Here is a 22,252-nt window from a genome sequence, read left to right as displayed (position 1 = left end):
CACTCCCTGTGCTTTTGAGTTCACTTTTCTGTGTTGATACAGTTCTAGCGTGCCCCTCTTTGTTTGAGCCAGTCTCCATGTTTGTCTTTATGTCTTTATGCTCATTTCTTCATTTCCTCCTCTGCTTCCCGTCAGCCTCCCAAAAAGATATGGGATTATACTCCTGGAGACTGCTCTATCCTTCCTAGAGAGGATAGAAAGGTAATTCTGCTGTGCCTCCTCCGTGGGCTGTGTGTGTGTTCTCTAGCCTGGTTAGTGTGAGTGTGTTGTGGGGTTTGTTTTTTTCTTTTCTTAAATCACTTTTTTTTTTAACTTGATAACTTTTTTTTTTTTTTTTTGGCTTGGTGATAAACTATTTAACAAAGTCTCTACGACTTCTACTAATGTTGAGAGGTTTTTAAAGCAATGCCTTACTCTCCTGACCTATCCTATTTGTCACAGTCACTATACTCTGAAAAGAGAAAAAAAAAAATAGGTCTTCTGCAAAAGGTAGGTTTTCGTGGTATTTGTAGTTCTCTCTAGCAAGTAGAATAGACTTTTGAAGCTCTGATAACTTCGGGATTTATATTTTCTCTGCCTAATGTTGCATTCTCTGTTTTCACGTCTTTACCTGATTTCTAGTGAGCTCTTGTGTTCAGTCATGCCATCTTTGCCTTATTAAAACATAGCACTAAACAAATTCATTTTTCACATTTAACCTGCCATTCTTTCTGCCTGTTCTCTAAAACGTTCTTTCCCATCTTTTCTTTCTTGAACCAGACTAATCTAAAAAAAGATCTCGACCTCTGCCCAGCAGAGTTAGAGGCACATTTAGAAAACACGGAGACACTTAATAAAGCACCCAGTGCAAACCTGTCCCAGGTATTTCCTAGTTTTTCTCACACTGTCCATTCCTCTTCCAGCTCGGTTTTGTTTTCTTCTCTGCTCTCTGGTTTCAATATAGTCGAGGCAATGAATGGTTATGCTGGTTCTTTATAAGCTGCATGGCTTTCTGACTCCTGTTTTTCGATTCCTTTCCCCCTAACCTAATTTTTGCTTGGATTTCTTTTGAGCTTGGGATCTTCCTTAAAGGGAGTTTTTCAAATATATGCAGGGTGGCTGGTGACTTAAACGATCCCACCCCCTTATCATTCTGTTTCTCTGCTCTCAGGAGGTGACCCTTTTAACTTCCCTTCCTTTGCCTCCATATTCTTTCTCCAAATTTTCAGGGAGCCATTTTTGGGGGCAATTTCCTTGTCTTTGTTTGCAGCCCTGGGAGATACCAACCTCAGAGATCATTTTCAAAAACATGGTGGCAGTGATTTGAGTGCCTCTTACATGCATGGTACTGGCAGAGTAGTTGTATTTGTCATTTGAAAGGTCAGAAAGTTCTCAGTGAAAAGATGCACTCCAGAGACCAGACAGCCTGACCACAAACAAGCATTTGAAACTCAACCTGTATTGACATTTTTAAAGGGGGCTATGTCAAAATGTGATTTATTAAAGGATGTGTCAGAGACTCAGTCCAAGGTAAACAGGTTTCCAAGGGGAAGAAAAATACCAAGTATTTGGAGAACCACCACCAGGGCTCCCTGACAAAACAAAAAAAGATTTTTACAAGGAAAGAATATCTTTACAGAAAATAAAAAAGGAAGGCAGACACTGCTAAAGAGGCTAGGAAGGTCCACAGACCAGCAGGAAAAGTGGAAAATGCTATGGGTTGTGTTATATTTAAGCAGAACTGAAACAAAGAGGGTCAGATCACCAAGCCTGAATGACTCGGGTTATGAAAAGTCTTGAATGCCAGACCCTCAAGCCAGGGAAGGAGAGAAGAACCCACGGGGTTATGCCAGCAGCTAAAGTGGGCTGAGATAAGGTCAGACGCTGAGGAACTGCAAGCAGATCAGGGAAGTTGGGGTTCGGAAATCCAAAGTCACGGAAGAATGAGAGCACCCAGGTCCCTCTTCAGAACTTGAGGGAGGCACAAAGGTGAGCCACAGTGTGTGCACAGTCAAGGCAGATAGATTGTGGAGCAGGGAAGATAGGGTGCTCAGTTTCAGCCAGGGTGGAGAATGGAACCAACTGTAGCCACTGTGGGATGGAAGGTCTGAGCTAGTTCAAGAGTGAGAACTAGGCAGGTAAGTCCTAAAGTGCTGCGGGATGGGAGGGGAGTGCTAAGATTACAGGTCATAAAAGGAATCAAGGGTCACTCTTCAGAGTAGTCTAAGAAGAGCAGCTCTGTCACACATGCAAGGATGGAGGGCAGCTGGAGAATAACTGAGCATGTTGAGGCCTCTGTGAGGTTAGAGACAGCTTCTAGTGCCTGGACTCCTACCCGGGGCAAGGTGAGCACAGGGAAGGGTCCTCTTCACATTGGTTCAGTTACATGTTCCCCAGCAGTCCCTCATATGTATAGGACGTGCTGAGAGAGGCTCTGAATCAGCATGGAAACAACTCTGCCTTCAGGAACATGACAATGTAGGCACACGCAAATTAAAAATTCCCCGAGTACACAGCAGTGTCTGTGAAGAGCTGAAAGAATGGCATGGGCTCTAAGTGTCAGGAGGAACAGTGATCTTGTAGAAAAGTAAGGCAGACTTCTCAAAAAAGCCAGGACAGGATCCATACAGTGTAAGTAGGTACATGGTTAGAAATGGGGAACATCCATGTGAGGCACAAAAAGAGCACAGAAGTGAACGTGTTTAGCATGTATTCAAGGAATAAAGTAGGGGTGCCTAGGTGGCTCAGTTGGTTAAGTGTCTGCCTTCATCTCAGGTAGTGATCTCAGGATCCTGGGATAGAGCCCCACATCGTGCTCTTTGCTCAGCAGGCAGTTTGCTTCTCCCTCTGTCCCCCCGCTCTCATGCTCTGCCTCTCAAATAAAATCTTTGAGGGGGAAATGGAATAAAGTAAAAGATTCAGCTGTAATAGAAAATTTGGGGTGGTAGTAGTGATAGGTGTGGCAAGAGGGTTGACCCTGGATTGTTCACAGCATCAGAAAATACAGTTCAGGAAATGATTTTGTCCACAGACCAGTGATGTAGTTCAGGAATTGTTTTAGAAAGGTCAGTGTCCTTACTCTAGAGAGGCCAAGTTAAAGGGAGAACCTCCAGTTGGAGGTGCAGAGAGCAAGGGGGCCACTGTGCTAGTCAGGCCATGGAGTGATATGAGCACATACTCCAGTGGCACCAGCATGAAGGGAGGGAAGGGGTAGGTGTGAGAGTGCTCACAGAGGACATTGCAGTGGGACATTTTAATTGGCATGAAGAACAAAGAATCCGGGGATGGAATGGGGATAGAGACAATGCTAAGGTTTTGGCCAGGAAGCTGGAAGGATGAAGACATCAGTATGTCACAAAAGAAAGATGAGGAGAAGAATCAGTGCAGAGGTAAGATGGAGTTATTTTTAGGTGATTTGTTTTTGAAGTGTTGATTGGGTGTCACCTAGGGGATATCCAGTAGACAGCTGGAAATAGAAGATTAGGTCTCCTGAGAGAATGGGGCCTACAAAGTCCATTGGAGTCACTTGAAGAGAAGTGATGGCTGAAGCCCCAGGAGCAGATGAAAGATTGAAGGACAGGAAGGACGAGAGCAACACCTACCCCCTGACATGGAACAGAAGGGGAGGATAGGAGGGTGAGCATCTCAGAGAAGTAGGAAGAAAAGTTGAGTGGTGAAACAAGAAAGTAAGACAACTACCTGGTGCTCCAGAGAGGTCCCTTGAAAGTAGACTCTGAGGAAAGGTTAGTGGATTTGATAACCAGGAGGTTTCTAAAAACCTTGGAGGCTCCTGGGTAAGTAGTTGCCAGGAGCTAGAGTGGGGAAGAACCCTGGGGATCCCCCAGGGGTACAGCACTGATTGAAAACATGTGATTGTGGAAGGAGGGAAGGAGGGACTTCCCAGAGGACTCTGCAGGGTCACACAGAAGTTTTTCTCAGATGGAGACCAAGGCATCATCCTCAAAGTGGATGAAGACCCAGAAGGGGAAGGGTGCCAAGGTGTGGGAGATGAGCAGAAGACACCAGTGTGGGCAAGAGGGCTGGAAGGATGGATATAGATATGGATGTACCTTCTCTGAAGAATAGTGGCAGGCGACTGGGGCTGCTGGAGGGCAGAGTCCTCATCCTAGGGCAGAGGTGCCCTCCAAAGTGAGAGGACCCCACAGGTTGAGGGTGGGTGTTCAGCAGGCACCGAGTGGGGGAGCTCCTGGTGAAGATGGCTTACCCTCCCATTCCTCTCTTCCCTCTTGGACAATCTACCTTTTCCTTCTGCTGTTTCTCTCCTTTCCCCCAATATCTCGTCTCCTCCAGATAGCATCTTTTCCTTGACGTGTTCAGTATTAGAGATAGGAGTGTCTTTAAAAGTTAACCTTTTCATGATTTATGCAACTACCACATTATTTTTTAAGAAATATATTGAGCCCTTTGCTCTTTTTTTTTTTTTTTTTTTTTTTTTTTTTCTCCAAGACAGAAACCTTAACCTACTTGATTATGTTGCCTTTTCTCTGCATGTAACTCTTGGTTGGTTTCTTTCTTTTGCATAGTAGCCTGTAATTTTATAAAATGCTCCCCTACTCATAGGTTTTGTGCAACTGCATTTCTCCTCATTTCCACATTCTAAATCTACAGGAATGAACAAATGATCTAAATGCAGTGTGGTCTTTTCAGATGCATTTTTGTATTTTCTGTACCTAAGGTGTTGGGTGACCCTCTCTCTGGATATGGCATCTGGGGTGCATGAAGGAGTCTCTGGTGGGCTTGGCCAGGGGCTCGGAGGATTGGGGTTAAGCTGATGAAGATGATATTGTCCATGTCACTGATGCATGTTGGCCAGATGGTGGGCTATCCACTTCGTGGATCTATATTTATATGAAAGATAAGTCGAAGCCAGGGGACCATCTTCCACTGCACCCAGAGAGCGAGAGTGCCCGTTGGCCCAGAAATCCTCCAGCACCAAGACCTTTCCAGCCAAGGGCCCCATCCCCCAAAGGTCCTTGGCTGCATCAGGAAAGGAAAAGGGGCTGCTCTCTTTCCCCCTTGACTTGGAACATCTGACACAAAATAAATGATCTACATTTTTTGTTTGTTTGTTTGACATTTACAGAGTTCGGCAATCAGTCCCAGTCCGGAAATTTCTTCAGAGCTTCCTGGATAGTAAGTTGCCAGCACATATGTGGCTTAATGTATTAATGTCAGAAACGGGAAGAGGCTTATGTTTTGAATCCAAGAATGTTTTATTTGTATCAGTCTAGTAGCTTTGGTGATAAGTAGCAATTTAATCACAGCCTTGAAATTATTTTTCTTCTGTTTTCTCCTCCTCCTCCAAATTAATTTTGTGATGATTCCTATTGCCTTTGGTAAGCTTTTGCCTATGTTGGCATCTTTACCTTTAGAATGTGAGTTTGAATTTGGAATCAAAGCTCACATCATTTGCTGGTTCTTGGGTGGGATGTGTGACTTGAGGCTGCACTGGGTATAAAGGTGGGGGGATGGTGGGGTTGGGTCCTCAGGCGGCACCTGTCACAGGGAAAGATGGGCCCAGGAAGGGCCTAACTTGACTAATGCTGAAAGGTGTGGATTTATTTCCTCATACCAATCATAATTCTGCCTGGGTGATAACGTGCATACCCCCTCACTTCGTGGCATAGCCACCAGCCTCTTTTCCCCCTCTCCAAACCCCTGAGCCCTGTGCCAGATTACTTTTCTCAGTACTTTGCCATGTGGCCATCATCCCAGTTGAGAGGTCTCAGTGCTGTCCCCAACCCCTTCCCCATAGTACGTAGTAAGCACTAAGCTCCTATAAATAAGCCCTGAGCCTGTACCCAATTTAACGTAAGGCCTCTTATGGCACTTCTTCTGTCGCTGGATACCTGAATCGTACTCATGTATTTTTATGACTGCTGATAGACTCCCTGAAGGCAAGGGCTGCATCTCCACAGTACCTGGTGCACCCAGTGGGTTTGGGAACTTGTTCTGATGGGAACAACTTCTCATCACCATCATATCTCTACCTCATTCTTTGAGGTATGATGAGGAGGAAAGGCACATCTGTTGCTTGTTGCTCCCCTGGGGTTGGTAAGCTCACAAGGAGCAAAATTCACCTCCTCAAATAGAAGCCTGGCTTGATCTGAATCAACCAGCTGGGATTAAGGTATTTCAGTGGAAAACTGGAAAAATCTTGTTTCTTTTAGCATAGTGACCAAATCTCTAACCAAATCCATTCTGTTCATTTTTCTTCTATAAATATGCGTTAATGATGACGATTAATTTGCCCCGGCATGGGAATTGAGAAGACATATTAGAACAGCAGCTAGAAGGGAAGTTACCTGCCTTAGGGTACAGTCCAATCTTGGAAAAATCTAGGCATAAAATCTTGTGCCTCCTGTGATACCGTGGGGTTGATCATCAGACCAGCAATGTGACAGACATTACAGCTCAGATACAGCATCTGAACACCCTTCCCGATCTCCCTCCACGCTGGGCTCTGAGGCTCGCTCTATTTAAGGAGCTAGTTGAAGGATGCCTTCTACAAGAATGACAGTCATGGGTCCTCTCGGTCCCCAGAGACGTGCTTTCAGAGGTGAAGTCCACCAGATGACCTTAGGCTACCTGCAGATAAAGCGCTTCTTCAAGGCCACGGCTCCCTGCAAACTCTCCTTGGTCTCTGAGGCTACCTGGTTGTCACTGGACAGTCCTGACTGCGCATTGACTGCTCCAGATCTCTCCCTGCCCCTACAATCCTGTTTTCAGGGTTGCCCAATGTTAACCTTTCTGCCTGGTATCCCCCCTCAAACTACTTTCCTTTCCCCATCTCCCCAGAGTGCACAGGACAGGAAAGGCCACTTCTGGTGGCTGGCTCAGTGAATCCCTTAGTCAGTTCCCTTAGTGAATTCTTACTAGATATAAGGCACTATGCTCAGTATTATCAGAGGAGCATAAGATACAGTCCCCTTAGTAGTTTTGGCAACAACACCCCCCCCCCCAAAAAAAATGTTGGTAAATGAGAAGGCAAAGTGGCAAATGAATGAAGGGGGCCAAGGATTAAAAGTATTCGGGGTTGGGCCCCCTGAGGTATAATCAATCAACATAATAAGTTAATAAATATAATAAATTATAATTAAATCATAAATGTATTCAGAAGAAAAAGCAGTGCCCACAGGCTGTCAAAGTTAGGAATGTAGGTCTTGAATGAAGTAATTCTAATGATTTATTGAACATTTACTATGTGCCAGGCCCTACAGTTAGCATTTTATGTACATTCCCCCATGTAATCCTTTCACCATTCCAGAATCGAGCATTATTTCAAACCCTACTTTATAGGTGAAGAAACAGGCACGTAACAGCGTGTGATGCCACAGCTGGTACCTGGCAGAGCTGTGGCTGGAGGTGGAACAATGATGTTCCAGGCCGAGGGATAGTGCTAGCAGTAAACTCTCCTCTGCACCATCCTGATTCAGAAGTGGGCAGTAAATTCACAGAAAGCATGCTGCAATTCACTGGTTTTGAATGATTAAAAAAAGAATATAAGTAACTATTTGTAATACTGTGTTAGTAGGATTGAGGGGGCCTAATGCAAACTGCTTCAAAGAGCAAATTGCTTTCAGACATTCTGAGTATTTGTGTACCTAAAGATACTGGCTGTGTTAATTCATCAAGCACTCTTATTTATGTCATTGAAACAGGTCTCCAAAGACCTCTGTGTTTCAGCCATAGCCTGGCTCTCATGAGCTACTTGGCAGGAATAGATGGGTTCTATCCTCCTGCTATTCTACCAGTTGAGGATTTTTCAGTAAGTCAGGTGGGGTTTTCCTCCAGTTTATTCAAATGAGTAAGGTTTTTCTGTATTTGGAATTGGTGGGGAGCCAGCCTCCATGCAGTGCCTGACACACAGGGAAGTGCAGAGCAAATGTTTGCTGAATAAACAAATGTGCTTGTGAGTCTTAATTCATGAACATCCAACTCGCTCAGCACCGAGGCCAGCAATTTGCGGACTGAATCCGGCCCCTCTCCCTGGATGGTTGGGAAGGATGTGTTGAAAGAAACATTGGCAAGACTTGACTTAACCCCAGGGATTGAAGGAGAAGACTCAGGACAGCCCAGGTTCAAAAACATTTATTTATAAAAAAAAAATAAAAAGTCACTGGAGAAGTTAAGTCCACTTTCATATCTTGGACAGACTTGCAGTTTAGAATTTTATTAATTAACACAATTACCTATCACAATGTTAAAAGAACATGGGTATAGAGAGGAAGAGATTTATAACTGCCAGTCCTTACTCTCAAAAAATATGTTTTTACACTTGCCATCAGAGTGTTCAATTTTGTATTTTATTTCCCTAGAGCTATCAGATCTTAAAGCAGTCCTGAAGATTATTCTTTTTTTTTTTTTTTGTCTAACCAAAGAGCTTTCCTCTATTTGGCCAGCAAGTGGCACTAAAGAACAAGCTGCTTTTTTCCTCAAAAACAAAACAAAACAAAAAAACCTTCTTTCTCTTCACCTAATATCAAAACACAGATCATTACCTGAAGAACTAAATGAAACATTAGAGACTCCCCTGGGCCTTGAAAATGTAATTTTCATTTCTCAGAAATCTGCATGCAAGCATTTAATTTTATAGAATCATTTGTTCTACTAACATTTATTGAAAAGCAGTGCTGGGCACCAGGCATGCAAAGATTAATAAGATAAACCACTGTCCTCAAGGGGCTCAGAGTGTAACGGGGACACAGACTTGTAAATTGCAATTAGAATCCAGTGTGGTACATGCAGTGATGGGACCCAGGAGAGAAGGAATAACTATCACATAAATCTAAAAGATCATTTTTTTTTCATGCAGTATATAAAGGCTAAAGATGAAACTACCCTCCCCAGATTTCCTAGGCTCCCTCCCCCAAAGCCATAGTTAAAAGCAATTGTTGTTGTTTTCCCCCTTTCTGAAAACAACAAATGGTTTTGGACAGTGAATTCAGTGAAGCTAGAATTTTGTGTCTGTTTTGTTCCCTGTTGAAGCTCTGCCTAGGAGAGTAATTCACATCTAATAGGTGCTCAGTAAATATTTGAGTGAATAAACTGAGCAGTGGATTGACTTCACGAGATCTTTTCTAGAAATATCCCTAGCAGTGAGTTGACTCCAGATGACTGACTGGAGGGCTGAAGGTTCAGGAGTTGGGGGTATGCTTAATGGAGAAGCCTATGTGAGCAGTGGTGAGGTGGTGGCCAGGGAGGTCTGGGGAAGGCAAGGGATTGATGCCAGCTGTGTCAGGACTTGGTGACTACTTAGGCTTGGGGAGCAAGGAGAGGAAGAAAGGGGTTGCTCCCTGGCCTTTCTGGCTTGGCTAATGGGAGACAAGGATCTCATTTGGGGGGCGTGTGGGATTTAAGAAACCTGAGAAATACCCACATGAAGGTGTCTAGAAGGCAATTGAATGTATACGTCTGGAGCTCAAAAGAAAGGTCTATGTGATAATAGATTTGAAGGTGGATTTCTTGGACAGTCTTACCATACCTATTGGTTTTACAGATGCAAGAACTTGAGAAACAGATTGTTTCCAAGTGTTCAAATAGAGTGGGTTATCCTTAGTTCGTTGGAGTCAGACTGGAGTCCTCTAAAGCCCATCTGGTCACACGATTGCAAACAGTTGGCCCTAAGAGGATCACTCCATTCTCTCCCTTTATTCTTCCAGTGAGTGTGTTTTTTGTTGAATCCCCTTGAAACTCAGCCCCCTTTGCATCTTAGCCAGAGATGGAATTGATGAAGCTGTCTCCTTCTGGCCTGCTGTCTTTGAACTGGGAACTAGCTCAGCCCAGGCTGCTGAGAGCTGAGCTCCAGTGCTGAACTTGGCTTCTTCTGTTATGTGATTGGTAGCTGCCAATACTGATTAGGTCTTTCTCATCAACCCCATTGCTTTTCTCATCCTGTCTGATCTGTTTGAACACGGCAAAGACCCAACAGCTCTGTGACCTTCGGCCCTCTGGTCCTCAGTTTCTCCTTGCCACAGTGGGACAAATGAGATCTGTCTTTACACCATTAGGAGATCTGAAACCAAGGATACTTTTGAAAACATTGTTCCAGAGCCTGTAGATGTGTTTGTAACCAAGGAGGGCCTCAGTTGGGAAGTATTGCACATCTGGAAAAAGTGTGTTGGCTTTGGTATCAGAAAGAAAACAATTAGCTATAGCAAATCCATTCTGAGAGGTTTCCTGAGTGCTGGTCTGTCATTCTGGTGGGAAAGCAGGACAAAATGGTGATAATGGATGGAATAAAGCCAGAAACTAGAGTGGCTGCAGGTAGGGAGGGGATTTCTGATGAGTGGTGAAGTAGGGGAGATACCAAGTCAGGCAGCCTGGGTACACCCAAGAGTCATGACCAAATGAAGTTAGGCAGAGCTGGAGAAGGCTGCCATGGAAGTTATGACCAAGGCTGAGGCGCTTCAAAGGACAGCAGGATAGAAGCCTCTGGCGATCCCTCTCCAGAGCTGCGGGAGCTCTGGGGACCCCAAACCAAGGCCAGCAGGGCCTAAGAGACTGTCTCCTCACCAGAGCTATTGGCGGCATGGCTAAAGGATATCCGTACACAGATATTTTAGAAGTTGAGGTTGTATAAAAAGGAGTTAAACTGGGGTTAATTGAAGGACAGAATCAGAAAATGCAACCAAAGCAAGGATAGGCTTTAAAAGAGAAACTGTAATAAGGAACAGATTTATCTTTACTTACGAAATTCAAAGTTAGAGTCAGTTTAGATGAGCTTACATTGATTTAGGTTGGCATAAAGTGCCACATCCTTCCGAGTCACCTTTAACGGTCCTCCTGCCATCTAGCTGGTGTTGATGCTTTTATCAGTCAGAAGGCTGGAGGAGACATCTTCAAGCACCCCTATAGGTAGGAGTGGGAGAGCAAAAGCTGTGTGGGTGGCAGCCCTTGTCCCAAGGCCTGTGAGCCTGGCAAAGCCAAGCCTCCACCTCCAGGGGTGAGAGTGGGGACATTCAGTGAGAGGCTAGGACACCGGTAAGGCCAGCCAGCCTACACCTGGACCGTGCTCATTCCCTGTAGTCACTGTTCCCACCATTCTGATGGCTCCACAGTCACCCATGTCAGCAGCCAGGAGCTTAAGTGACTGTGATGAAATTCTCATAGAAAAATTTCTAGAAACATCTTAATCAGATCATGTGTGCCAATTTTACTTTCAGAAAATGTAACCTCATATTCATTGAACAGATATTTATTGCGTGTACTCATGGACCCTCTCGTGGGCCCCTGCAAATAAAAGCACGGCCTGGGGGAGACTTGCCCTATCATGCCCCTGACGGAGGTTTCTCCTCCCTGAGACACACCCTGGAGGCTACTCTGTTAACTTACTTCAGTCTGCATGCTTTTATGGTCTCGGCTTTGAGAGTTGATTTTCTTTTCCCTTAAATGTTCAGTAATGTTCTGTCTAGGCGGAGAAAAGGGAAAAAGCATTTGATCCCCTGACGTAAGCCAGAGAGAATGAAAAGAAGGGACTGGAGGGAACCCTGACCCCCGTCGGCAGGCTGCTGAGCATGGAAAGTCCTGAAAGCCAGTGTTGGGCACATGATAAGGGGCTAGGAAGTGGTGGCTACCTAGTGCCAGAAGCAGTGTATTGCTCAGGAAACTTACCTCCCCTGAGGTGGAGACATTACTTGTTGCACCAGAGTCACCCCTTTTTTTTATTTCTGACTTCTGGGCTCTGGGGCCTCTTGTCATGGCAGGGGACAATTGGCAGTGATGTGGAGCTCCAGCATCCTTAGGCCTTCTGTGGTGTGCAAGCCTGGGCTCCTGGAAGGCACCACCTCCTCATTCATAGGGAAATGTTCTATTTAAAACTGTTGTCGGGGCAGCTGTGCAGTGCCCTATGACTAGGCTCTGGTTCTAGCCCTGCCATTCCACGGACCTGCTTTGGCAAGTGCTTGGATCTCCTGGTGCCTCCTTTCCTCGTCCAGAAATGGGAAAAGAAGGATTGTTTGTGAGGATTAAAGAGAGAAGGATTGTCAAGCCTCCCACATAGGACATCTCACCAATTTGGATAGAGTCGTCATTGCCATTATCTGTGACCACAGGGACTGAGAGGTTGTGTGAAATTAAGAATAATTGCATCACTGATGGATGGGTAGAGGGAAAGAGATGGATGTGCGATACAGCAAATGCAGCCTAGTTCTGTGTAGAATCTAGGGGTCCAGGATATGTGAGGCTTCACTATTATAATTCCTTAAGCTTTTCTATACACTTGATAATGTTCATCATAAAATGCTGGGACAGAGAAATTCCATCAAGCTCTTTACATCTTCAGAGTTAAAAAAAAAAAAAAAAATCATATTGAGACCAGTCAGCTGAATTCCATAGGACTGAAAAGCAGCCAAGCAGAAGCCTGAGTACTTCTGTGGGAAGGGGGCCATTCACTCATCTGAGTGAGTGTGTATTCTGTGTGTCTCCATGTGTCCGTGGGCGAGGGCAAAGAAAACTAGGATCAGGAGAAGGGAGGGGCACAGTGAGTAAGCGCTCTTCATTTTTTCTGTGCCCTACCTCATTCCTAAAAGGATTTGTGGTAACTTGCAAAAATACCTAGAATTTCAACAAGGTAAAAATATATGAAAGATGTAAGTGAGCAATAGTTTATGCTCCTATTGTATGTCATAAGGCTCTGACTACAAATTTTGAAAGAAGCTGATAGAGAATGTGGCTGGGATGCTAACAGTGTATACAATCCCAGATTTCCCTTTCACTTGGTGGCTGACTTTCCTGGAGACCCAGAAAAATCATTAACGTCAGCCAAAGTGCTTGTGAAGAGTAATCCAGCAAGATAATCCAAGTGGTGAACTTGAAGTCACCAACTCTGGCTGGTGACACGTCAGAGGCTCCACTCATGTCCTGGGCTGCACCATCTTGTATGTAGCCACTGGGCCCCCAGCAGCCACCCCCGCCCCTCCTCCCCAGGTGAAGTTTCTCAGAGTTACTCTTTGGAAGCCCACATGCAGTCATCTCGATTAGCACTTTGCTGTTCTGGGCAGATTCCTGAGCATTGAGGGCCACCCTTGGCTAGACATCTTGTCTGAAGAATTCTATCTTAGGTAAGAATGCCCTTTAGAAAGAGCAGTGCTTGCCTAGGGTGCCAGAGAATGTGCTGCTTGTCCTCAGGTGGTAACATGCTTTTTAGAAAAATGTCAAAAATTCTAAGTCCCATTCTTTTTTTTTTTTTTTTTTTCCTCTCTTCTCTATTTTAAAATTACATTGTCTTTAGTCTATATTCTTCCAACTTCCATGCAGTGAAGAGGGAATCAGATGGGGCTCCTGGGGATCTTGCTAGTCTGGAGAACGAGAGGCAGATTTATAAAAGCGTCTTGGAAGGTGGAGACATCCCTCTCCAGGGCCTGAGTGGGCTCAAGCGACCCTCCAGCTCAGCCTCCATGAAAGGTAACTGGGTGAAGCCTGCGGGGCTCTGGCCCAGCCACATAGTGGTCCGGATGCCTCTCGCCCGTCAGTAGCGGGTGACTTCCAGCTACTGGGATATCCTTTGCCTTGTGTGGGTCCGTTTCCAGGCCTCTGAGCCCCTTCCCCCAGTGTTCACCGGCCATTTTTCTTTCTGGTAGTATTTTCCCTTCCTTTGAACCCCAACCTTGCTCTCCCTAAAGCATCTCTCTCTTTTTTGTTCTGATTCCCTTCTCTTAGAACTTAGCTGAGCCTTACTTAGCCTTTCATAACTCTAGCAGGGTGGCCATTTTTCGTTGCATCTTCGCACCTGCTTTGCAGCACAGATTATTTTGCTTCCGGACAGCGACTGGAAATTAAAACAACACACACATAAGAAAAAAAAAAAAAACAAACAACCCTTATGATAAATAAGCATGTGACCTCTCCTTTTTTTTTTTTTTCTTTTTTTTTTTAAAGCAGCTTTCAGCTTTAACCTAATGGGTCTGTTTATTTTATTCTGCATGCTTTCCAGTGGATCGTAAAGGTGGGAATGCTCACATGATTTCTTCATCTTCAGTTCCTAGCCGAACAGTTAGCGCTAGCAGTGCATTAGGCCCCATGTGTAAGCACAAGAAACCCCTGTCCGCTGCCAAAGCCTGCATTTCGGAAATCCTTCCCTCCAAATTCAAACCCAGGCTCTCTGCTCCCAGCGCTCTTTTGCAGGAACAGAAGAGTATCTTATTGCCGGCAGAAAAGGCTCAAAGCTGTGAGAACCTTTGTGTTTCACTGTCTTTGAATGATTCCAAAAGAGGTCTCCCCCTCCGAGTTGGGGGGAGCATCGAGAACCTGCTCACGCGCTCGCGGAGGGATTGGGACAGCAAGTCGAGCAGCACCGTGAGCCTGCAGGAGTGCGGCACCAGCGCCAGGAGGCCCTGCCCTCTCTCCAGAAAGGCCGGGATGCAGTTCACCATGTTCTACCGGGACATGCACCAGATCAACCGTGCTGGCCTCTTCCTGGGCTCCATTTCCTCCTCCAGCGTGCGAGATCTTGCCTCCCACTTCGAAAGGAGCAGCCTGGCGTTGGCCAGGGGCGAACTGGGCCCCAGCCAGGAGGGCTCGGAGCACATCCCCAAGCACACTGTCTCCTCCCGCATCACCGCTTTCGAGCAGCTGATCCAGCGGTCCCGGTCCATGCCGTCCCTGGACCTGTCCGGGAGGCTGAGCAAGTCCCCCACGCCGGTGCTGTCCCGGAGTGGCCTGACCGCAGCCCGCTCGGCCGAGTCCCTCCTGGAGTCAACCAAGCTCCGGCCCCGGGAGATGGACGGTATGAACCCCGGGGGGCTCTATGCCTCCCGGACGTGTAGCAACGTGGCCGAACCCACCTTGGGCTTCAGGGGCCTCATGCCTTCTGAGCCCCTCTCTGCCTGCTCTGACGATCTCGACCACTGTTCAAACGTCTCCAGCGACAGCAGAGAGGGAAGCAGCAGCAGCGTCCACGGAGACTTTCCCAGGCACCGCCTCACCAAGTGCAAGGGCACCTGCCCGGCCTCGTACACCCGCTTCACCACCATCCGGAAGCACGAGCAGCAGCAGACGGCCAGACAGCCTGACTGGCGCCCAGATCCCAGGGGGGACAGGAGCACCCTCCTCAGGAACATCTACCTAATGAGCCCCCTCCCTTTCCGGTTGAAAAAGCCCCTGCAGTACCACCCCCGGCAGCCTCCCCCTGGTGACTTCTCAGCCCCCCCGGCAGGCCAGAAGCCAGACCTCCCCAGCCAGCCCCGTCAGGACGAGACCCCCTCTGGGGGGAAGCCCTCGGTTCCCAAACGCCTGTCTTCCCGACACACCATGGCGAGGCTGAGCCGGATCTCGGAGCCCCCTCAGGGGAGACCCGCAGTCCCAGAGGACTGCCTGAGGGCCTCTCATAATGGCAACTCCGTGCCGTACTCAGACCCTGGCCTGGACAGGAACAACAACCCACACAGTGAACTGGGAACGTCCCTCGGAGGTGGCATTTGTGTATTTGCCCAGTCTCACCTCCCCCGTCTCTCTACTCTGCTTGCTTTGTCCCTTCTTCCCCCTGTCCCCGTGGTGCTCATTTTCTGGTCTGTCCTTTGTTTTCTGTTTGTTTTGCTTGGCAATTAATCATGGCTCGTAGTGGCTGCACTTCTTTAAAAACAAAGCCCCCCATGTCATTCAGACTAACCACCAAACTCTGTTTCGAAAGAAAAATTGGCCGTTTAGCTCATCTGAGAAATTTGTCCATTTGAATTCTTGAACCCCATGGAATTCACACCAATCCTCAGTCACCCTGTGGTTTTTTGAGAGGCAGCCTCTTTCGGTGGCCCTGTGCGTGTGTGTGTGAGTGTATGGTGTGTCCCTGTAAGATCCTGCACGCCTCTTAGTAGGGACACTTTTCAAAGAAGGTCCTCTCTCTGCTCACTTTTTGCCTTCCAATTAGTTTTCTTTGTATTAAACTGGCTTTATAAGTAAATCCAAAAGCGGGGGGGGGGGGGATTGGTTCTTCTTCAGAATTTGATTATTGGGCAATAATCCACGAACTGTAAAAACATGTCTAACAGATGCAGGGTGAAATCTCCCAATCTGTTTTCCCACTAAATCTTTGCGTCTTTTAATTCTACTTTATTATTTTGAAGATTCAGAATCACCAAGACATTTTATACCTGCCGATTATTTGGAATCCACAGAAGAATTTATTCGGAGGCGTCATGATGATAAAGAGGTAAATGCCATCTTTAAAATCTTTAAGCTCTTAGAGAAAAATACGAGGAAACAAACATTCTAGACATCTGTCAGAGAGGTGACATGACCTAGCAACGGGAAGCAAAGCATTTTCACAAATGGCTTTTTATGTGGCATAAGCTCAGTTGTTCCACCAGTCCAAAAAGGAGGACTGATTTCCCCACAGGCAGTAGATTCTCAGTGCGAAGTCCCACTGGCCGGGTAGGGGCTGGGGGTGGAGGGAGGGTTCACCACTGCATTCAGTGCCATGTGAGGGGACTCCGAGTTGGCTCTACTCGCTCATCCCCTCCCCAACCCCGGCCTTATTATTCTCTAGGGAAACCCACCCGCATACTTCCCCAGTATTTCCCACTCTCCTGTTGGCACAAAGCACAGTTCCTATTGGGGAGGGTACAGCAGGAGAAAGGAAACTGAAAAATAATAACTAATGACCACTGCATGATACATTATAAAACAATTTGAAGAAGTTGCCTTTAACTCAGAAGAAGAGATACCCCCTTAGATGTTGGGAAACCCCCAAGAACTTGAGGACATGCACCTCTTCTAGCAGTTGCTGAAATGTCTACACTGCAGTGAAATCACTGACCAGGCTGGGGAAGGAGCACATTCTCTTGAGATTTCAGGAGAGACAGTTCTGCGGATCAGTTCCCTGGGCAAAATCACAAGCTTCTGCTGTGATAAAGTGGTGTTTTGAGGAATGCTTTCTGGATTTTGCATTTTAGGAGAAAGGGTCCTATAGATTAAACCAGTTCCAATGACCAGTTTTCCTGTATCAAGTTAGGAAGGTAGAAGAATTGCGTTGAACCTTGTGGCAGGAGGAGAGCGTGCCTGTGTGTACACAACTCTGTCCCTTGCCCTGTCAAGTCTGAAGCCCCCTTCCTATGTTCTGTTTTGTTGAGTGCTTTCAGGGTTGAGATGGATTTTCCTTAAGGAGTTAGCATAAAGGCTGACCCTGAGTGGGTCTGGATGATAGTCCTTGCTGCTGAGACAGAAAGACCATAGCTTTCCCCCTCTCCAGGCATAATACAGTCTTCATTAAGACTGTATCTGTCCAGGGAGAGAATAAGGAAGCAAGTGATGTGCAGACTTATTGGTAATAATGAGGCAACAAACTCCCAGTGAGTATCCATCAGGCCACAGACCGTTTCAGTTCTAGTCACTGTCACTGAGATACAAGGTTCCCACCAATGTAAGGTAAAAGAAGGTGACATTCCATGTCATTAGTATAAATAGGAGTATCCAGCATGGAAGCCTTTGTGATAGGATCATGCCTACCACACAGGAGGCAGGTTTTACTTAGTTGGTTTAACAATTACTATGTTACAAGGTGCTTTCAGAAGGTGGGAAGCCTGTTCCTTGAATAACACTGGCTCACAGATTCTTAAAAACATTGTGTCTTTATTCATGGTATTTAGCTTCCATGGTTAAACTGTGGGAACAATGGATTTGCTGAGGTCCAATTCAAGAACTGGGTTGGGATCTCCACTCCTGTTTGCTGTCCCTGATCTTCTGTATCCATGGCCCGAGCGCCAGGGGCATGGCGGCCTCAAACATCAGTCCATCCCCCTGCTACAGAAACAGCTCACACTTCCAGCTAACGAAGTGTCAGTCCTGACATTTTTCTTTGCAAATGCTTTGTTACTAATATTGACGGTGGTGGCATTTCAGAAAGTGAGTATGTCAGTCCTGGAAGGGACACTAGTAGTTCTCTGGCCAAGCCCCTTGTTTTAGCCAGGAAAGGACTCCAGTGGGGTAGTGACTTGCCCAAGGTCACGCAGCAAGTTAACTGACACCAGAGGCACAGTTAGAAACCAGGGCTCCAGATTCCTGGGCCAGTGCCCTTTTCATGGCACTGGGCTTTGCAAAGCACTTTCTCATGTCTTATTTAATCTTTACAACAACTTATCCGAGCACTGGACATCCCACAGCCATTTGAGAAGTTGGTTTTTGTCGGTTTTTTGGTTTTTTTTTTGTTGTTTTTTTTTTGTAAGATTTTATTTGTTTACTTGAAAGAGAGCAAACCAGAGAGAAAACGCAAGCCGGTGCAGGCAGGGCAGAGGGAGAGGGAGAAGCAAAAACAGACTCAGCACTGATCAGGGAGCCTGACACGGGGGTCCATCCCAGGACCCTGAGATCGTGACCTGAGCGGAAGACAGAAGCTTAACCAACTGAGCCACCCAAGTGCTCCTGATTAAGTTGTTTCTTGAGTATTTGTAGCCCCTGGAGAAAAATGGAAAAAATCAGGCCCACTATCCTTTGAGGCTGGGTGTCACTTGAGGCATTTAACTGCCTGCTGGAAGAAGACTAATGCCTTACAGAAAATGCTAAGAATTACCAGTCCTAATTATTGCTTTTCTTCAAGGAATGTTAATCCCAGGAATGTATGATTGATATAGAATTAAAAAACACATTAAAATTCCGTTCCATAGGGTCACTTCAATAGGAAATGAGGACATTTGGTAAAATGCAACATTGTTTAATTATTGAGAAAGCCTTTAGAAATAGAAGTAGGTGACTATTTCCTTACTTTGGGAGAGCATATTTCTTCTAAACTGAGGTGTTATTATTCCGAGTTCATCTTTTATATTTATATTCTACATCACTCCTTTAAAGTCAGCCTCATTTCACCAAATGAAGAAAGAGTTACATAAAAAGTCCAGTAAGAAAGTAATTGATGTTGTCTCTCCGTCACATAGGCAGCCTTTGATGCGTGTACTAAGGCCTTCTAGACATTGTGCCCAGAGGAGGGGTTGGCCAGCCTCGGAGAAGGGTACCATAGTTTCTGAAATGGGCATCTCTACTCTCTGGAACATATTAGAGTAACAGACCTAGGAAGCACAAAAAAATGACCTAGTTGCCATGGATCCTGCATAGTAAGAACCCGGATTTGGGTGGGAGGAATTGGCCAGCCCCGGCCCCACCGTGGGAACACACTGGGAGCTCAACACTGCCTAAGCGAGGTGAGGTGGGCAATCCCAGCCTCCCACCTTCAGCCCAACATGTTTGTGGATGCCCTGGATATAGCCCCCCACCAGAGGGCCTGAACTTTGTGGCCATATATTGGGGGCTGGAGGCTTTGGCTGAGCCAGGGGATAGTTTTCCAGACGGTGTGACTGGAATTCATCCCTCCTCCGCGTCCCCCAGTGACATCCCCAAGTATCCCGTGCGCAGTGCTGTCTCCCTCCTCCGTAGAGCACGTGGGACGTGGCTACACAGGAGACGTGGTAGTGTGGCCAGAAAGCCCCTCCTCCACCTGACCCTTAGTGTTTCCTCCCTCTTCACCCAGCACCTTTTTCCTTAGTTGTTTTGTTGGCAGTTTTCCAGTACCCTGGACCAGATGATTCACTGCCCATTTTATGCAATTTCATGGCAGAAACTTTTAGCGGACCAGAGACGACTTAAGCGTGAGCAAGAAGAGGCCGATATTGCAGCTCGTCGCCACACGGGCGTCATTCCGACGCACCATCAGTTTATCACTAATGAGCGCTTTGGGGACCTCCTCAATATAGACGATACGGCCAAAAGGAAATCTGGGTCAGAGGTCTGTTTTGGTTGCCTCAATCTGCTGCTTGACCCAAAGCAATATCTGCCTCCCCTCAGCATTGCCTTCCGTAGGCCAAATTAGTTCTCCGAACGGCATCTGTCATCCTGGCTTCCCGTAGGCTTGCTTTGGCTCTTCTGTGGCTGGTCATGGACATGAGTCACATTATGTCCTGTGCTCTGTATGTTCAAGCATGCCTGGCTGTGGGACCGAATCTGCTGGCGCACTGCCCCCACCCCCCCATGCATGCTTTGAGAGCATCGGCTGCCTTCATGAATCCAGTCCTCTACATCCTGCATTTTATCATGACACCATGTTGCCTGTGCATTCTGCCTAGAAACCTTATACCTTAGTCCGTGTGTGTTAGTACCTATAGTGTGGGCAGTTACAAGATAATTCTTTGAAGAAACAGTTTTGTGAATCTCCTTATAAAAGTTAGCAAGCAGTGCGTTGTTTACGCCATTTACCCAGGTCCTGAAATGTCAGAGAATAATATTGCCACTCGGTATTGGATGAATTCATTGAATAAGGTGTTTAGTAGTGCTGAAGACTCACTGAAGAATTTTGAAACCCAAGGAGTCTTGCAGTTAGGATAAGTCCATGGAGGGTAAGAGAGCTCTTTGAGAGACATTTCATTTGTTCCCTTCATTTTGACATTTCTTAGCTGAGATGACAAAGCTTAATATTATAAAAGACGCGAAGAAAGCACAAACCTTTGAAGTGATTTTATCCAGGCCTTGGCCTCCTGTCCCAACGGCCGTGTTGAAGTTCTTATGCCGGCCAAATGCTGCTGCTTGCGTCAGAGTATGTTTTGCCATGTGACCCCAACTGGTCCCCTAAGGGTTAGCTCCTTTTGGGGATGTGTGCATGTCTGGGGCTTGGGAGGTAGGGAACTAGGGGAGTGACACCAAAGCATATACAGCTTTATAATGTTTCAGTGTGATAGATTAGTATTCATGCTTCTGCCTTCTGAGTGACAGAGGCACTGGCTCTTCATCAAATGGTTTGGTTTTTATTTTGTTTTTAAAGAAATGGAAGGTTTCTTTGACAAAGGAGAACCAGAATGAAAGAAAAGCAAGGAAGAAGGGGAAGGACACTAAGGTGATGGAGAAAAAAAAAATGTTATAAAGAAGAAGTTAGCAGGTGTTACTCAGATGCAAGGGAAAGACAGCCCCCAGCATCCCAGCTCCTCCAAACCACCCTATTCCAAAGCCTCTGGTGATAGATTATCCTTGTTCACACACCTGCCCGCTTGCAAGTGATAGAAAAGAAGAGAACATGCAGGGCACCATAGGGCTGCATAGTTACATGTATAGGTGACACGTGCACACAGAAATGCCACTGGGGTAGAACAGCCTTGGAGAAAAGCAGGCAAACTGCCTGACCCATCCCACCTCCTTTCCAGAGCTGTGATTCTCAAACCTGAGCACTCATCAGGATCTGCCAGGGACTTGTTAAAATACAGATTGCTGGGCCACATCCACAAATGTAATTCTGGGGTGGCACCCAAGGATTGCATTTCTAATTAGTTCCCAGGCGATGTTGATGATGCCAGTTTAGAGACCACACTTGGAGAATCACTGCCCTAGATGCTGAGTGACAGACATGGGAAAACAGGAACCACCAAGGCCCAGATGCACTTCACCCCTACTGAGTAGAATGTGGTGACCACTAATTCTGTGCAAGACCCTGTGCAGACATGGAAATTAGGGCCCAGCCTGTGCCCTTGGGAAGCTGGGAGACTAGTGGGGGAGGGCACCCTCATGATCTTTGTCTCTACTGGAGCCACGGGTGACATGGGCAGAGAAAGAGGGAGATGCTGCTTTGCACAGACAACGATGACTCATTGTCTGTCTCAACAGTGCCATGGAATCAGTGTTTCTTAGCTTTGAGTAACGTATGTTTCTGTTTAATGGAAAAAACAATTTTTTCACCAATCCACAGTATGGGCCTAAGCCAATTTACAAATTAAGTAGTTGATTTGTGTAAAACTTAACTAATTTAGCCAGTAGGTGATATCCTTTTGACTAAACTCAGTTGCCACTCAAAGTGGGAATATGGTGCTGTTTGGTATACATTTTGTAAAGTTCCCACAGCTCTACAGCTGGCTGTCCTTGGGTAACCACCACTTTTTAAAAATTTTTTTAAATTTTTATTTATCTTTTTTAAATATTTATTCATGAGAGGCAGAAAGAGAAGCAGGCTCCATGCAGGGAGCCTGATGTGGGACTCGATCTTGGGACTCCAGGATCAGGCCCTGGGCTGAAGGCAGAGCTCAACCACTGAGCCACCCAGGCGTCCCTTTTTTTTTAATTACTGTGAAATTTTTGTCCTCACAATGTTGGTTATCTGGCTTTCTCTTGTGAACTTGTCATTTATCACTAATTCCACATCCATTCTTTTTTTATTTACATTTATAGAGAGAGAGACAGATAGATGGAGACAAAACATTAACATGAAAATGTAAAAATAAATTCCTGTGGGGAATTCACCACCCTTAAGAAAATCCCTACAAGATCCCAGCTTGAGGAGCCTGCAAAAAGGGAA

General features: G+C 46.1%; 1 protein-coding gene across 50 annotated transcripts in view; it reads left to right on the top strand.

Moving 5' to 3' along the window:
• SORBS1 (sorbin and SH3 domain containing 1) overlaps positions 1-22,252 on the top strand; it is a 228,889-nt gene that overhangs the window by 174,715 nt on the left and 31,922 nt on the right. For 17 of the 50 annotated variants that reach the window (XM_035708106.2, XM_035708102.2, XM_035708110.2 and 14 more), the window contains 6 exons: positions 136-201; positions 760-861; positions 5,084-5,133; positions 13,232-13,404; positions 16,059-16,144; positions 19,538-19,705. In XM_035708106.2, coding sequence (XP_035563999.2) covers positions 136-201; positions 760-861; positions 5,084-5,133; positions 13,232-13,404; positions 16,059-16,144; positions 19,538-19,705 — 645 coding nt within the window. The remainder of the gene's footprint in view (positions 1-135; positions 202-759; positions 862-5,083; positions 5,134-13,231; positions 13,405-16,058; positions 16,145-19,537; positions 19,706-22,252) is intronic. The other 33 variants (XM_035708128.2, XM_049103284.1, XM_049103304.1 and 30 more) reach the window with 4 other exon arrangements.

Source organism: Canis lupus, chromosome 28, assembly GCF_003254725.2.
Source record: "Canis lupus dingo isolate Sandy chromosome 28, ASM325472v2, whole genome shotgun sequence".
Lineage (NCBI taxonomy): Eukaryota > Metazoa > Chordata > Mammalia > Carnivora > Canidae > Canis > Canis lupus.
Note: the sequence above shows the minus strand (reverse complement) of the source record. Positions and strands in the feature narration are given on the sequence as shown.